This window comes from Bos javanicus, chromosome 12, assembly GCF_032452875.1.
Source record: "Bos javanicus breed banteng chromosome 12, ARS-OSU_banteng_1.0, whole genome shotgun sequence".
Classification (NCBI taxonomy): Eukaryota; Metazoa; Chordata; class Mammalia; order Artiodactyla; family Bovidae; genus Bos; species Bos javanicus.
The window spans coordinates 15,276,581-15,293,086 of record NC_083879.1 but is presented as its reverse complement, the minus strand read 5'-3'; the positions used below and the strand labels follow the sequence as shown (position 1 = coordinate 15,293,086).

General features: G+C 41.2%; 2 protein-coding genes across 7 annotated transcripts in view; one reads left to right on the top strand and one right to left on the bottom strand.

The window, feature by feature from the left end:
* GPALPP1 (GPALPP motifs containing 1) overlaps positions 1-9,584 on the bottom strand; it is a 34,032-nt gene extending 24,448 nt beyond the window's left edge. For 3 of the 6 annotated variants that reach the window (XR_009739860.1, XR_009739859.1, XM_061434543.1), the window contains exons 1-3: positions 9,377-9,584; positions 2,285-2,417; positions 928-1,032 (exon numbers count right to left, since the gene is read on the bottom strand). Coding sequence is in view for 4 of the 6 variants with exons in the window: in XM_061434543.1 (XP_061290527.1) it covers positions 928-1,032; positions 2,285-2,417; positions 9,377-9,584 (446 nt within the window). In the remaining 2 variants the exon portion in view is untranslated. The remainder of the gene's footprint in view (positions 1-927; positions 1,033-2,284; positions 2,418-9,376) is intronic. The other 3 variants (XM_061434542.1, XM_061434540.1, XM_061434541.1) reach the window with 1 other exon arrangement.
* Positions 9,585-9,639: 55 nt separating this feature from the next.
* NUFIP1 (nuclear FMR1 interacting protein 1) overlaps positions 9,640-16,506 on the top strand; it is a 37,462-nt gene continuing 30,595 nt past the window's right edge. The window contains exons 1-5 of the mRNA XM_061434539.1: positions 9,640-10,089; positions 11,090-11,172; positions 12,766-12,864; positions 13,448-13,510; positions 14,163-14,239. Of these exons, the coding sequence (XP_061290523.1) occupies positions 9,687-10,089; positions 11,090-11,172; positions 12,766-12,864; positions 13,448-13,510; positions 14,163-14,239 (725 nt within the window). The 5' untranslated portion in view covers positions 9,640-9,686. The remainder of the gene's footprint in view (positions 10,090-11,089; positions 11,173-12,765; positions 12,865-13,447; positions 13,511-14,162; positions 14,240-16,506) is intronic.

The window sequence follows — 16,506 nt, the reverse complement described above, 5'->3', positions numbered from 1 at the left end:
TGACAATTGTGATTACAACCTCTGAATATAAAATGTACAACAGCCTTTCCTACTTGTTCTTGCACACTGGGATATAGTGTGAAGAATTATAAACAATTTGATGTGCAATTTCATATTCAGCATTTAAAAATTTTTTAATTTTGAGAAGACAATATTTACTATATGTTTATTCTGTGCAAGGCACTACAGAAGAATCAAACGTTTATATATGTATACAGATACGACATCTCAAGCACCATGACAATTCTGTAAGGGGTGTGCTGCTATCTTAATCCATGGATAACACAGTTGAGGTTAGGTTAACTGTGTAATTTGGTACATAGGGATTTGCCTCTTCTTTCAATAAATAATTAAGATGTCTGACTTATATCCCTGGTTGAGGAACCAGGATCTCATATGTCAAGTGGTGTAGTCAAAAAAAGAAAGAAAGAAAAAAAAAGATCAAATACCAGGATTCTACTCATTGGCTATATGTGAAACTTTGTCAAAAAAAAAAGGGGGGGGAAAGGGTTATGTTTCACCCAGCCTATCACAAAACGCTGTTGTGAGTATCAAATAAGAGATGTGAGTGTTTTTCATGAATTGTTAAGTGCCATAAACATGTAAATAATTACTTTTCTTATGTGGATTTAAAATTTTTTTTCATTTCAAATTTATTTCAAATGTTATATAAACATGTAAGTTAAAAAACAATTTCAGGGACTTCTCTGGTGGTCCAGTGGTTAAGACTTTGAGCTCACAATGCAGGTGGCCCAGGCTCGATCCTGTGTCAGGGAACTAGATCACACATATCACAACTAATAAGACCCAACGCAGCCAAAAAAATACAATTAAAAAACACAACAAACAAACAAACAATTTCAGACAACTCTTTAATGAATTAACAGACTTGAGAAAAGATTGTCCTGAACGGGTACACATTCTTACCGTGGAGGAGAATCATCTTGCTTTTTAAATCCAGGAGGAAGAGCTGGTCCAAAAAACCCTTCATCATCATCATCATCATCGTCATCTTGATTTCTCCTGAGTTTTCTGAAAACAGTGTAATTTTATGCATGTTTGTCAGAAACTTTTTCATAGGGAAATTTTAATTTTTTAAATTAAAATTTTATTAACTTCATTTATTAACATTTAATAACTTCATTTATTAACTTCAAAACATATTAACTTCAACTTTGGAGAAGGCAATGGCAACCCACTCCAGTGTTCTTGCCTGGAAAATCCCATGGATGGAGGAGCCTGGTGGGCTGCTGTCTATGGGATCACACAGAGTCAGACACGACTGAAAAGACTTAGCAGTAGCAGCAGCAGCAACTTCAACTTAGTTGTATAAACTCTGAAACAATAAATTTATCTTGCCAAGTAAAAAAGAAAAGCTACCACAGATCTTATACTTATCTTTTTCAGGAATTCACTTGAGGTCTAAAATAGAGACTGGTTACTTCTTTACACAGCAGTAACGTATCAATTTTCTGTATTTTCTGTGTTGATAAAGACTCTAATCAGTGAAGTTTCAAATATTCTACTTGTGAGATATTTTTAAGCATAGAATTTATGACATTGGCTTTTAAATTCACTTTTGTAAGGGTTGCTATTTTTGTCCCTTAGTCATTAAAATGCATTAAAAAAAACCCCTTGCTATCCAATAATAAAGATTTGATTTCTTATCTACATGGGCCACCGGTGAGGAAGGCTAGGTCAGAGGGAATTCTTCATTTACTTAAATAAAAAGCACACACTGCACACATAAATTTTAAAAGAATGGTTTTAAAATTTTAAATTTTAAAATTATGGTTTATTCAGACTATTTAATCACTTCAATAATACCTTATGGAAATACCTTTATATAAGATGTTTATTGAAATTCTAGATATCTCTGGAGCTATATACTACTAAGATACATTTTTCTATAAAAGGTATAGTTCATGAGGGAATGAAATATGAAGTGATTTTTTCTTGTGCTGTATAAATGCAGGTTATGATAGCTCCTTGAGAAAGTAAAGTGTTAGTCGCTCAGTCGTGTCTGACTCTTTTCGACTCCATGGACGGTAGCCCATCAGGCTCCTCTGTTCATGGGATTCTCCAGGCAAGAATACCGGAATGGGTTGCCATTTCCTTCTCCAGGGTATGTTCCCGACCCTGGGATTGAACCTGGGCCTCCTGTACTGCAGGCAGATTCTTAACCATCTGAGCCACAAGGGAAGCCCCTTACCAGCTATCTACTCTAACCAATAAGTACCAGATTTGGAGCTTGGTTTACCATTTAATGTAAAAACGGACTGACCGTGCCGGTGGACCAGTGTCGTCTTCTTCAGATTCTTGATTTCCTTCTTCGGACAAAGAACTACTGTCCTCGTCGCTGTCTGATGATTCTGAACTACTGCTTTTATAATTAGGAGGCAGAGCCGGTCCTGCAACTGTAAAAGATGTCTTGTGTTTGTCATAAGTAGTCACAACTGTTTCAGTGAATCTCTTAGCTTAGGGGTCGTCAACCTTCAGGATGGAATGTCTGATGATCTGGGGTGGGGCACATGTAATAATAATAAAGTGCAGAATAAATGCAATGTGCTTGAAATCACTCCAAGATCACCCCCTACCCCATCTGTGGAGAAACTGTCTTCCCCGAAACGGGTCCCTGGTGCCAGAAAGGCTGCGGACTGCTGCCTGAGCTGCCATTTCACACTTTACTTTCTGAAATTCACAGCACTGGCGGGCTGTCATTTATTACGGACTTTAATCTCCTTTGCTCTTGTTCTGTGTATAGCAGTTTAGTCTTTCCAACTCCAGGAAGGCAGAGATCATGTCTTATACAGCGTTAATTACGAGAGTCACAAAACTTTAAAACCTGAACTTACAGCAACAGCATGTAATTTCCCTGATATCTAACATTTTTTGCATTGGTTGTAATTTTGGTTGGTGCAACTGCCAAATGGTTTCATGTTTTTTTTTTTTTTACTAACAGACAGCATATGGTAGATAATACATCACAGAGCTAACCAAACAACAAATCTGCCATTTCATACTTTAATACGTTAAAAATAAAAATTCTTCATTCTGGTTTCTGACTAAGAATCACCACTTTAAAAAATATCTTTACTAGCATTATCATACTTCTCAGTTAGTTTTCTGTTCAAGATGATTTCCAAGCAGAGATAAGGGCAGACACACTTTATCTTTCCTGACAGAGACTCAGAGAGGAGAATGAAGCTGCACTGGGGTGGGGATGCTGAGGGAGGGATAATGGTCTTCTGGGCCCACTAACAGAGCCACTGCTCTTACTTTATGGCTCAGCAAAAATTATTATTACATGACGTTACCCAACATAAAATTGTCTCTGTCGATTCTGAGCAGTGATGCCAAAACTCTACTGCTGTAGTTCTCAAGCCTGGATGTTTAATAAATTCACCAAAATATTTTTTTTAAAAAGAGATTCCTGGGCACTTGCCCCAGAGATTTTGACTCAGTTGGCCTGGCGGAGGACTTGGAAATATGATTTTCCAAAAAGCTTTCCAGGTATGTTATTCACTCAATATTAACAAAAACTTAAGAGAGACTTCTGTGCATTTACCTATTTAATTCTGCCAACAACCTTATTAGGACAGTAGTATGAATTCTATCTTGCAGACAAGGAAACTGAGGTAAAGAGATAGTGTCTCGTCCAATTTTACACAACTAAACAGAGGAGTTCTGATATGACCCTCCTAACCACTACACCAAACAACATTCAACAAAAGGTCAATGTTCAACAAATATTTATTGAGTAAATACTTCTAGAGACATAACTTAGAAAATAAATTAAAAAGCTGACTGTGAACATGTGGGAGGGCAATTTTAAAGACAGAGGTCAGGGAAGGACCCCCTCAGAAGACATTTGTACGGAGACTTAAATGAGGACAGTGGCCATGGAACAATCTGAGGGGAGAACAATCTGGGGGAATCACTGCTGCGAAGGTCCTATGGAAAGAACAAGCCTGAAGTGCTTGAGGGACAAAAAGGCCGGTGTAGCTAAAGCAAAGTAAGCAAAGTGACAAGACAGAACCTGAGAGTATAAAGGTGTTAGTTACACTGCACACTTTGGGGTCAGACTCTAGCCATCAATTCCAGCTCAGCTGCTTATTAGCTGTGTGATTTGAATGTTATTTAACCTTCCCATGCCACGCCCTCCCTTTTTTTCTTTTAAATAAGATTGACTGATTTTTGGCTGTGCTGCGCTGCATGTGAGATCTCAGTTTTCCCACCCAGGATTGAACTTGTGCCCCCAGCGGTGGGAAGTATGGAGTCTTAACCGCTGGACTGCCAGGGAAGTCCCTATCTTAACAAACTGGATGTTTTCCAACTTGATCCATTTTCTTCTATATATCACTAAATAAAGGAAGGACTTTTAGGAAAAAAAAAAAAGCTAAACTTGTAACACAGCATGCCTAGAAAAGAACAATCAAGCAGCAAAAGGCAGAAAACATTAAGAATTAAGGGACAGAACTCGTGTCTCCTACTGCTGTTTAAGATTGCAGAACAGTTAACGTCTTAGTATGTAAATGTTCCTCAACCATAAATGGAGATTACATATGACTTCTGATTGTGATGAATAATGCCTTTACTGATTTCTGGTTTATCTCTGTATGTAGTACTAATCCCAGAGAAAGCACCTTTTAGAATATAGCAAGAAGGGGAGAACACCACCTTCCACAAATAATCCTTTCTTCAAAATTCTAGGGGGTCATAGTTTAACATGAAAGAGATTAAAGTTAAAAGTTAAAGTGAAATCGCTTAGTTGTGTCTGAACTCTGTGTGACCCTGCGGACTGTAGCCTACCGGGCTCCTCCATCCATGGGATTTTCCAGGCAAGAGTCCTGGAGTGGGCTGCCATTTCCTTCTCCAGGGGGTCTTCCTGCCCCAGGGATCGAACCCAGGTCCCCCCCACTGCAGGCAGACACTTTACAGTCTGAGCCACAGGGGAATCCCTTGAAAGAGATTAAGAGATTACATTTCATTCCCATGATTGGTTCTTTCCATCTTCTTGTTTCTAAATATTAAGGAGGGAAGTTTTTTTCTTTTTTCCTTAATTTTTTTTCTCTTTTGCTCCTTTCTTTTCTTATATATGGGTGTTATCAATGTAATTTGTCGATTTGGCTAATTTTGGGTTGGTTCCAATCAAGATGAGGTTTTAATACTCTTTTGTAAAGTTCAAATGATTAAAAGGTTAAATGGGTTAAACATGTGCTGTATTATAACTAAGGGATAAATCTGCCTTGAATTTTTAAAGAAACACGTGGGATATATGTTTAAAGATAGGAATAAACAGATGAAGACAAAACTCCTCTGAGAAGAATGTAAGGCCTTATTTTTTTTTAAAATGATGCCAGGAAAAAGTAACATTCAGAATATAATTATTTATTTTCCCTTTGGGTTGTGTCAAAATAAATAATTATTACACAATAAAATAATACTAAGAAATGGTAATATCTAAAAAAACGAATATTGAAAACATAAGTTGGTACAATATAAGCCCCATTACAGATTTTCTAATAAAACTGAGGATATGCCTGGCTTCACTTTTTTATAGGTACCATTCTTCAGAACCATAGAACGTGTCTCAAAATACTGTTTTAGGTGCCTGTAATGAACAATTCCATCTCACACCTAGAGCAGTGATGCATGTGATGAAGGCAGCTCTCCCACTGCAGTGGTAATTTTACCAATAGATTACAACTTCCGTAAGAATACAGATTATGCCTTACATATTCCATTATGTTCCCCTTGTAATATATATCAGACAGAATTATGCAGACACAAAAAGAAGTACTCAGTATATAGCACATCAAACCTCTTTACAGATCAGCGATTGATTATAACAGGAAACACGGACTGTGAACCCCAATTAAGCAAAATGTTATTCCCTCTAAAGCAATTCCATTCTTCTCACTAGTACATTTATACTACAAAAGAATTATATTATGTTTTCAATTTCAACAATAAAAATTTAGGGACTTGCCTAGTGGTCCCAAGCTTAAGACTGCACCTTCCGATGAAGGGGGTTCAATCCCTGGTAAGGGAGCGAAGATCCCATGTGCCTCTCAGCCAAAAAACCAAAACATAAAACAGAAGCTATACTGTAATAAATCCAATGAAGACTTAAAAAAATTCGTGGAAATTTGTTTTCTCTTTTGTTTCATACACACTTCACAATAATCTTGATTTTGCCTGTTGATGAACAAAGTCTAAAATATTTACCGTCTGGTCCAGGAAAAGCTTGTTGATCCTGTGACAGGCTTAAGTCACGGAAATATCAAGAAGGAGCATCCAAGTGTCTTTTGATGGGAGTAGGTAGTGACATCAGAGAAAGCTGCCTAGAAAGAGCGATGGGTGGGCTGAGGTCAAAGGACGAGACTGAGTTAGCTGGGGAAAGGGAGTGTGGGTTGGGGCAAACGTGGTCCACGCAGAGGGAAAAGCACCCACAATGCACTGCAAGCCGAAGGGTCTGACGCATCCAGAAATGTGCTCAGAGTGGCTGGAGCCAAGAGAGGAGAGAAGGCGGGATCATGGAAGTGGGAGTGGGGTAGGGGATGCTGCTGTGAGGTCAAGCAAGGTCAGGACTGAAAAGAGTGCCTTGAATTTAGCAACAAGTTCCTGAGAAGGACTTCCTGAGTGGTTCAGTGGTTAAGAATCTGCCTGCCGATGCAGGGGACCTGGGTTCAATCTCTGGTCTGGGAAGACCCCACATGCCACCGAGTAACTAAGCCTGTGCACCAGAGCTACTGAGCCCGTACTCTAGAGGCCATGAACCACAACGACTGAGTCCATGTGCAGCAACTACTGAAGTCATGTACCCTAGAGCCGGTGCTCAACAATGAGAAAAGCCACCGCAGTGAGAAGCCCATGCACCGCAACTAGAGTAGGCCCGGCTTGTCACAACTAGAGAAAGCCTGCAAGCTGCAATGACGACCCAGTGCATCCAAAAATAAATAAATAAACAGAAAAAGCTATTAAAAAAAAAGGTGCTGAGAGACAACTGGTGGATTGTCTATTTTCACAGTGAAATTGGTGAGAGCAGTCTCAGTGGACTGGGAAGAACAGAAGCCAGGATGCAGTGGGTTAAGAAGAAAATGGTGAAGGTCCAGAGTTGGTCAGAGAGACAGCAGCAGCTACAGGGGGATGTGGAGTAGTCTTCATGAAGATGGGAACAATCTGAACGTTCCAGTTAAATGTCAAAGGCAAAGAACCTCCAGGAGAAGTGAGGGAAGGGGTTTTGAGTAAAAATGGAATGATTAGCCTTGGAAGGAGGTAGTTCCCCTCTTCTACTACAATCAAAGAGAAGCTGAAAGAGCCAGGCAGAGATGCAGGAGAGTTTTTAGGCATAGTACCAGAAAAGTGAGGAAGTTTTTTAAAGATGGTATCTACTTTTTCTGTGATGGAGAGAGAGGCTAAAGAAGAAAGAGTAGGCTTTAAAAAGTTAAAGTTGATCGCTGGGGCAGAGAGCTGTGTGGGAAAACATCACAGGATGGCAGGGCAGAGCTGAGGACCCAGCCAGGGAGGAGGTTATGGTTTGCAGCAGCATTACCCTGTGGAGGGGTGAGGTTTCATTTAGCAGCATGTGGAAGCCTGGGTGTGGTTCACTAGAGGTGAACATCTGGACTGAGCCAGGGTGGAAGTTTTGTCAGATGGATTTACAGAATTACTGGATGGGAAAAGGCAGTGGAAGACACTGACAAGAGAAGGGACGAATGGATGGACCACAGAGGCTAAGTTAAGCAGGGACAGAAACAGTAAAAGGAAGAAGGCCCATCAGGACTGAGGCAGAGAGGCTCAATGAGACTAAAACCAAAAAATAAAAAAAAATGTGATGAGAGTAACTAAGCATATTAAAAAGCAGAGATATCACTTTGCTGACAAAGGTCTGTACAGTCAAAGCTATGGTTCTTCCAGTAGTCATCTGTGGACTAAGAGCTGGACCATAAAAAGACTGAGCACTGAAAAACTGATGCTTTCGAACTGCAGTGCTGGAGAAGACTCTTAAGAGTCCCGCAGACAGCAAGGTGATCAAACCAGTTAATTCTAAAGGAAATCAACCCTGAATATTCACTGGAAGGATCGATGCTGAAGCTGAAGCTCCAATCCTTTGGCCACCTGATGCAAAGAGCTGACTCACTGGAAAAGACCCTGAAGCTGGGAAAGATTGAAGGCAAAAGAAAAGGGCGGTAGAGAATGAGATGTTTAGATAGAATCACTGACTCAATGGACATGAATTTGAGCAAACTCTGGGAGATAGCAGAGGACAGGGGAGCCTGGCATGCTGCAGTCCATGGGGTTGCAAAGAGTCGGACACAACTTAGCGACTGAACAATGAGAGTAACCAAGGAAGAATGATGTATGAACGAGGGCTGAGAATGAGACTGAATTTTTCAGAGATGTGGAAAATCCCTGGTGGTCCAGTGGTTAGCACTCTGAATCCGTGGTCTCACTGTGGAGGGCCTGGGTTCAATTTCTGGTCGTGGAAATAAGATCCCACAAGCTACGAGGTGCCTTCCTCCCTCCCCTCAAAAGTTTTCAGGAATGGAATAAGGCCCAGTGTGTGACTGCAAATGTAGCTGAGATGAGTGGTATGAAGGTCACTGAAGATGAAGAGAATAAAGTCAGAGTAAGAAAGGCTCAGGTTCCACTCAGCTTCCACAAAGCAGTATCTGGATTTTGGGACTTGTCTCAAGAAAACATCTGCACCCAGTTTTAAAACATGATCTCAGGGGACATTTCTCAACATTCAGTTTTCCAGAGTAGTCAAATAAAATTAATCTGGTCCATCTCAAACCTTAACCCCACTTTTCTTCAGTCATCGTTGAAGGGAACTTTCCTTGCTAAAATAAACACCTAACTTTTTTTTTTTTTTTAACACCTAACTTTTTAAAAACCATAGCGAAAACAAGATCTGGAAAGAAACCTCTAGGTGGAAACATGGCCTCTGGGTTGTCAAGAGTGCAAATTAGATTCAGGAATGGGAGGGTTATTCTTTCAGCTTTACTGTTTTCTAACTTCGGTCAGCCACAGGCTACACATTAGAAAAAACACGAAAGGAGATGGATGCTCAGGGAAGGGTCTGAGAATCTTTTTTTTTTTTTTTTTGGCAAATACGAGGTACCAGTTATGTGTTAAGACTAGAAGACTACTGAGTAATGGGTGGAGACAGCTATATCAACACGTTATTTCGAAAGTGTATTAAATACCTGTTGTATTTAAGTAGGGAAAACAAACAAACAAACAAACAAAAACCCCCAAAGGTAGAGAGGGGGCGTGACAGTTTGGAAAGGCTTCGCTGAGCTGACGTTGAAGTTAGGGCCAAAGGATGAGGGAGGGCCTGGCGGGCGGGTAAGTCGCCGCCGCTTACCGGGGCTGGAGTCCCGCTCCTCGTCCTCCGCCGACCCGCCGGCCTTGAAGCCCGGCGGCAGGGCCGGCCCAATCAGATCCCTCGCCATCCGCGGGGTCAGACACTGCAGACGCACACAAGTGTCTCCAAGCCGAGTCAGAACTCCACGACGGGCAGCCAGCGAGCCGCCGAACGCGAGGGAAACTCTTCCGGCGCCGGCCGATGACATATCAGCTTGTGATTGGCTGATCCTTGCTATCGGCGATAACGGAAGTGACGCCTAAGGCTTGCTGCGCACTCGCACGCAGGGTTGACTACCAGGCGGGTGGCGATGGGCGAGCCGGCTGGTGGTGCCGTTCCTCCCGCCGCGTGGTTCCCAGCCCCCGAGCTGACCCCCACGCTGGGGCCTCTACGTGACCGAGCCTCGCGGCCGAACAACTGGATGCTGTGGGCGATGCCGCCGCCGCCGCCTTCGTCGCTTCCCGCAGCAGGGTCCGAGCCTGCCTTAGAGGCACAGCCCCACGAGGAAGCCCGCACTTTCCCCGGGGCACCTCCCCCCTTCGACGCCCACATTCTTCCCGGGGCGCAGCCCCCCTTTGACGCCCAGTCCCCCCTCGATTCTCAGCCTCAACCCAATGGCCAGCCTTCCTGGAATTTCCAGGCTTCAGCGTCACGGTACTGGACACAGTCTCCTGGTGGTTTTCCTTGGCATCAGCAGCCCCACAGCACTCCAGGTAGGTTGTTAACGCCTCTCCGTACCACCCCTTATCTTTCTTTTCCATCCCTACTTCCTCCTCCTTTTCCACCCTTGTTCCCCTCTTCTCTTCTGATACTGCCTTGCACTGTTGGAGTCCGGTCATTAATGTCTCACAGTTTGTTCCACAGTTACGTTTTCCTGACTTGTTCATTTAGTTCAGCAATTATTTGGTGAATTCCAACTATGAATCAGGACGTGAGGGTACAGCAGTGAGCAAAACATTCAGAAATCCTTATCTTAGGCCTTGACATCACCTGGTGTAAGATGACAGAAACAATAAACAAAATAAAGCAGTGCGTATCAGAAGGCAGTGAGTGCTGTGGAGAGAGAAAGCAGAGTCACAAGCAGTGCAGAGTTAAATTTCAGTGTCAGTCATGAGTAAGGTGACATTGGAGCAGAGACTTAAGGGAGGTGAGGGATCAGTTGTTGTTTGGTAGCTAAGTCATGTCTGACTCTTTGCAGCGCCATGGACTGTAGCCCACCAGGCTCATCTGTCCATGGGATTTCCCAGGCGTGAATACTGGACTGGGTTGCTGTTTCCTTCTCCAGGGGATCCCGACACAGGGATGGAACCCGAGTCTCTTGCAGTGCATATGTCTGGGGGTTAGCCATGCAGGCAGAGGGACTTGTGAGTGCAGAGCCTTGAGGCAGGAACTGTGTGAATCACTATTCTTCCTAGAAAGGGTGAAAGTGAAAGTCGCTCAGTGGTGTCGGACTCTTTATGACCCCATGGATTGTAGCCTGACAGGGTCCTCTGTCCCTGGAATTCTCCAGGCGAGAATTCTGAAGTTGGTTGCCATTCCCTTCGCCAGGGGATCTTCCTGACCCAGGGATCGAACCTGGGTCTCCTGCATTGCAGGAGGATTCTAGAAATGGTGACTGCCACTGTTTTAACTCAAGTATTTATGACGTGCTCTAGCAAAATATTAAATAATCGTATAGTTTTTAACGTTTATGAATCTCTTTTTGTTTTCCAGTTAAACATACTTATTTTCCACGAAAGCATGATGCAAGGGTCAATGACTTCAGCGTCTCTCCCAGAAGAAAACAGAAAAAAAAGGTAGTTTTAAAGATGTTCTTAAATGTGACACTTTGGTCCCTATGTCACTGCTTCATATCTCATCTTTCATAACTGTTTCTGTTTTGCCTTCATCATTGACACACCATAGCTTTGCTGTGAAAGTATCTTTAAGGGTCTTGGCTGTAAGTAAAAACTCAAGCAAAATCTTCTTGTGAAAAAGTGGAGAAATTGTACAAAAGAAAACAGTCAATCCATTTACATATAGTATTAGGAGTAATATGGGGAATTATGGTTACAGGTAAATGTAAATGTGATTGAACTTCAATGAAGTAAAAAATATATGCTGCTGCTGCTGCTGCTAAGTCGCTTCAGTCGTGTCCGGCTCTGTGTGACCCCATAGACGGCAGCCCACTAGGCTCCTCTGTCCCTGGGATTCTCCAGGCAAGAACACTGGAGTGGGTTGCCATCTCCTTCTCCAATGCATGAAAGTGAAAAGTGAAAGTGAAGTCACTCAGTCGTGCCCGACTCCACTAGCAGCTTGGGAGGGGAAGGATGAAATGAAAAGTTTTTGTGTATTTTCAACCCTTGATTATATTCAGAAACTGAGCCTTAAAATAGACTTCCTTTATTCTGATGTAGCTTAACAATCTGGTCTTTTTTTTAAGATGTATAAATAATGTCATTATAATAAATTGAATAAGATCCATATCATGAAATTACTACCCTTCATTTTGGTATCAAAACTGTGTTGCTGATATTTACAAAATACTGTGAATATGTAATATATTTAATAACATAATCTCAACATTGAACAATGGGAGTTTACTTCCTATATAGTCTTATCATTGTAATAATCTTTTTTGTTTTATGTTTAAACATAAAAATAGTAAATTGGGAATAAGAAAATAACTAATATTTGCCTAGTTATTTTTTCTCATTTAGTAGTTTTATATATACACACACACATTGTTTTATTTATCCTAAAGGAAGAAATGCTGTTTTTACCCTGAATGTTTATTTTTAGGTTATTTGGACATATACTCTACTGCATTTTAATTACCAATTTGAAATCTATTCATGGTTTATATTAACTCTGTTCAGATTAAAAATTTTTTTTTTTGGCCATGCCTTCTGGCATGTGGGATCTTAGTTCCCTGTGTGCCTGCTCAGTCACTCGGTCATGTCTGACTCTTTGTCACCCCATGGACTGTAGCCCACCAGGCACCTCTGTCCATGGGATTTCCTAGGCAAAAAACAAGGAGTGGGTTGCCATTTCCTCCTCCTGTGGATGTTCCTGACTCAGGGATCAAACCTTCATCTCTTGCCTCTCCTGTATTGTCAGGCAGATTCTCTACCACTAAGCCACCTGGGTAGCCCTGAACAGGCATCAGACCTTGCCCACTGCATTGGAAGCACAGAATCTTAACTGCTGGACCTCCAGGGAAGTCTTAAAATTTTTATTAACAAACCAGGCTTTTTCTCATGAATGTGTTAAACAGAATCACCCCTTCATTAGAAATATATTCAGAAGTTTCTTCCACTAAGAGTGTGTGAAAAATCAAAACCTGCATATTTTTACTGCTGGTTGAGTTCTCACCCAAAGCCTAATGCCTCTTTCATTTTTATTTGCAGAAAAGAAAGGAACCCGTTTTTCACTATTTTTGTGATACCTGTGATCGTGGTTTTAAAAATCAAGAGAAGTATGATACACACATGTCCGAACATACAAAAGTAGGTTTCTTGGTTATCCTGATTTTATTTCACAAAATGGGTATATTGGGTAGAAATTCTGAGCTTTCTTCCTGTAAAAGTTTAGAGTTATCATAGAAATGTTGTTTGAAGACAAGTTGAGACAGTAGCCCTGGGATTTGCAGTTTGAGGGTGGGAGGCCTCCACTTCAGGAGTTGGTGAGATGGCAGCAGAAGAGAAGGGGGGTCTGGCAGCTGTTGAGAAGTAAAAAAGCTAGAAGTTCTTGGTTGGGTAAGTGCTCTTCAGTTTGTAGGAGTCACGCTCAACTTTAGGAAATAAGAACATTTTACAACATTGCTGATGTCCTGCGTTCACTCAAATGGAGAAGTGAGTGCTATGTATCATTGTACTATATACTTTTAGAGCGCAGCTTGGTTTTGGAGTGAGTTTTGTCTTGCTATTGACTGAACTGAATTGAACTGATTGTTGTACGTATTCATGGATAACACCACATAGACAGGATACTAGGTAATAATGCCAGAATATGTCTGTATGTATAGTAGAAGGGTACATTTTTTATGGGAAATGTTGAATTGAGTCTTTTTTTTAAAAAAACTCCTTACAGTGCCCTGAGGTAGATTGCTCTTTTAGTGCACATGAGAAGATTGTCCAGTTCCATTGGAGGAATGTAAGTTGTTTTTCTTTTTGATACACGCTCTTTTTACTTCATTGATCTGTTATCTTCATAGCACTTTATCTACATAGCCTAATAATAAGCAACATTCATGAGCCTTTGTACTTGATAAGGCATTTTTATCATCCATTATTCAGTTTTGTCCTCAGCATCCACTGTGGACTAGATAAGCCTTGGCCCTGTTTCACAGATTTATAAAATGATTTGCCCAGGGCCTCAGAACTGATTCTTGCACTTGGGTTTCTTAGCTGCAAATTCTGTGCTTGTTTTACTAAACTGTGCTGTTTCAGATTGTTCTGTGTACTCATCATTTCTCTAGCTAACTCCCTCAATTATAGTCGGTCAGTCATATGAATATCTAATATTACTCAAGAAATTGATGACATTTGCTTTATAACCAAGATTATATCATGGCTTGCTTTTCTTTTTAATCAGTAGCACTAAAGACATGAAAAAAATTACTCTCTTTTCTTTAAAGGAAAAGTCATAATAAGGATGGATAAAACCTGCTTGCTTAGTTTTAAAATTGTCTCTGCTAGTAAATGTATTGTTAGGTACAGCGTCTTCATTATCCCCTGTAGTTCTTGAGATCTAGTCAAAAGCGAACAGTATGCTTCCTGATATTCAGCAGGCCTTTTCCCCTCAGATGCATGCTCCTGGTATGAAGAAAATCAAGTTAGACACTCCAGAGGAGATTGCAAGATGGAGGGAAGAAAGAAGAAAGTGAGTAAAGAGTTCAGAACTTGTGCAGCATCTTTCTTTTACCCTGGCAGGGCTGAGGACTTCAAAATAAAGACCATCTGGCCCTAAGGAACAATTTGAAAAAGGAAATTTGGTCTTTTATAACATTGCAGATGTTCAGCTCAAAATGGCCAGTCCTAACTTTTGTTGTTGTTCTTTAGAATTGGCTTACAGTGACTTTGAGAGTATTGTTACTTGATGTATGATAATCATACAATTTTTATTATTGTAGTTTTGATTCATTGCGTTCCCTTATAATCTTGCTGCTAGGAAATGGAACTGTCAACTGTATTATATGAGGCTATTATTAAATGTAGCTTTTGGTAGACCTAATAGGAACTCTTGATGAATAACTGATGTCATAATGGGACTTTGCTCTTTGAGGGGGGCCACTATGTGCCCCCTCAGTTTGATGTTCAATACAAGGCAGTGATGGGTGGTGCTATGTTTTAAAAAAAAAAAAAAAGGCATAATATTTTGCTATGTTTATTGTTTTTATTGTTTTTTAAAAAGTTGTTGAATGCTTGCAGTATGCTAGGCAGAGGGAGTATAGTGACAGGATAATCCAAGTGCCTGTCCTTACCTATAAAAAGACAGGGGACTTCCCTGGCAGTCCAGCAGTTAAGACTCCACGATCCCAATGCAGGCGTCATGGGTTCAATCCCTGGTTGGCGAACTAAGATCCGGCATGCCACATGGCATGGCCTTAAAAAAAAAAAAAAAAAGGCAAAGACAAGAAATGTTTTCCTGTAATTAAAGTCTAAGAAATTTGAGCCTACCATGATGACCTGTAGTTTTATACTTACCAAGGAGGAAAGCTTAGTAGATATCTAATCAGAAATGGCAACCCATTCCAGTATTCTTGCCTGGAGAATCCCATGGACAGAGGAGACTGGCGGGCTGTGGTTTATGGGGTCGCAAAGGGCTGGACATGACTGAAGTGACTTAACCACCATCTCCAACTGGAATCTACCAATGAAAAATCCCATGAAGACGCTATTATATTGTTTTCTCAGGAAGGACCAGGATCCCTAATCCTGAAGCACAAGACCAAATCAGAACTATTAGGGGATGATCAGCTGCACTTTTAGGTCAATAGCTGTTTTTCTGGAATTAAAAAATGAGAGCTTGAGATAGAAGGTTGTTGTTTACTGCTGTTTAGTTGCTAAGTCATGGCAACTCTTTTGTGACCCCGTGGACTGTAGCCTGCCAGGCTCCTCTGTCCGTGGGATTCTCCAGGCAAGAATACTGGAATGAGTTGCCATTTCCTTCTCCAGGGATCTTCCCAACCCAGGGATCGAACCTGCGTCTCCTGCATCCCCTGCACTCTTTACCACCGAGCCACCAGGGAAGCCCTAGTTAGGAAGAATTATTCTCAAAGGTCAAAATACTTAAAAACTTTTGACCAGCTGATTAAGCTTGTTCTTAGTTCAGCTTTAAGTTTTCAACTTAAATCCACTGTACATATGCATACATAGTGCTATGTCAGGTGTTACACTATTATGTGAAAAAGTGAGTTACTGCCCTTTAAAGCTTTACAGGCAATTCTGAGGAAAACCAGCAAAAAGATTTAGAACCGAGAACAAATAGCTTTCAATAAATGCGTGTATAGATATCAGTTATTAATATTGTACACAGAGTTGGATGAGTTTGGACAACCAGAGGAAGTAAACCTGGATCCATCCAGTCAGCATGGACTCAATGGATTTAATAGAATTTCAAGAGCATTTTTGGCCAACAAATGTAAGAACCTTGGCCACCAGGAGTAGGATGTACTAAAATGCTTTTTTCCTCATTATCTCCTGTATTCTACAGAGGAATAATCAAACAGGAAGAGTTAGCTCCACTTCCTGATACTTAGTATTTGAGGCCCTGGTGATGATGGTATTGATGATATCCTGTTAGATGGATCAGAAGTGTCCTACCTGCAAAAGTTTTTCCCCACTGACTTTCTCCGACTGACTTTCCTCTGACTTTGGTCAGTAGGAAGTTGTTGCAGCTCAGTGGTGCTAGCCAGTGTTGTGCTGATAGATGTTTAATTCTTTTGAGGAGAATGATGATAGTTACTAGTTGGCAATGATTATGAAGCAATTACCGGCTTCCCTGGTGGCTCAGAGAGTAAAGAATCTGCTTGCAGTTCTGGAGACCCAGGTTCGATTCCTAGGTTGGGAAGATCCCCTGGAGAAGGAAATGGCAACCTACTCCAGTATTCTTGCCTGGAAAATCCCATGGACAGAGGAGCCTGGTGG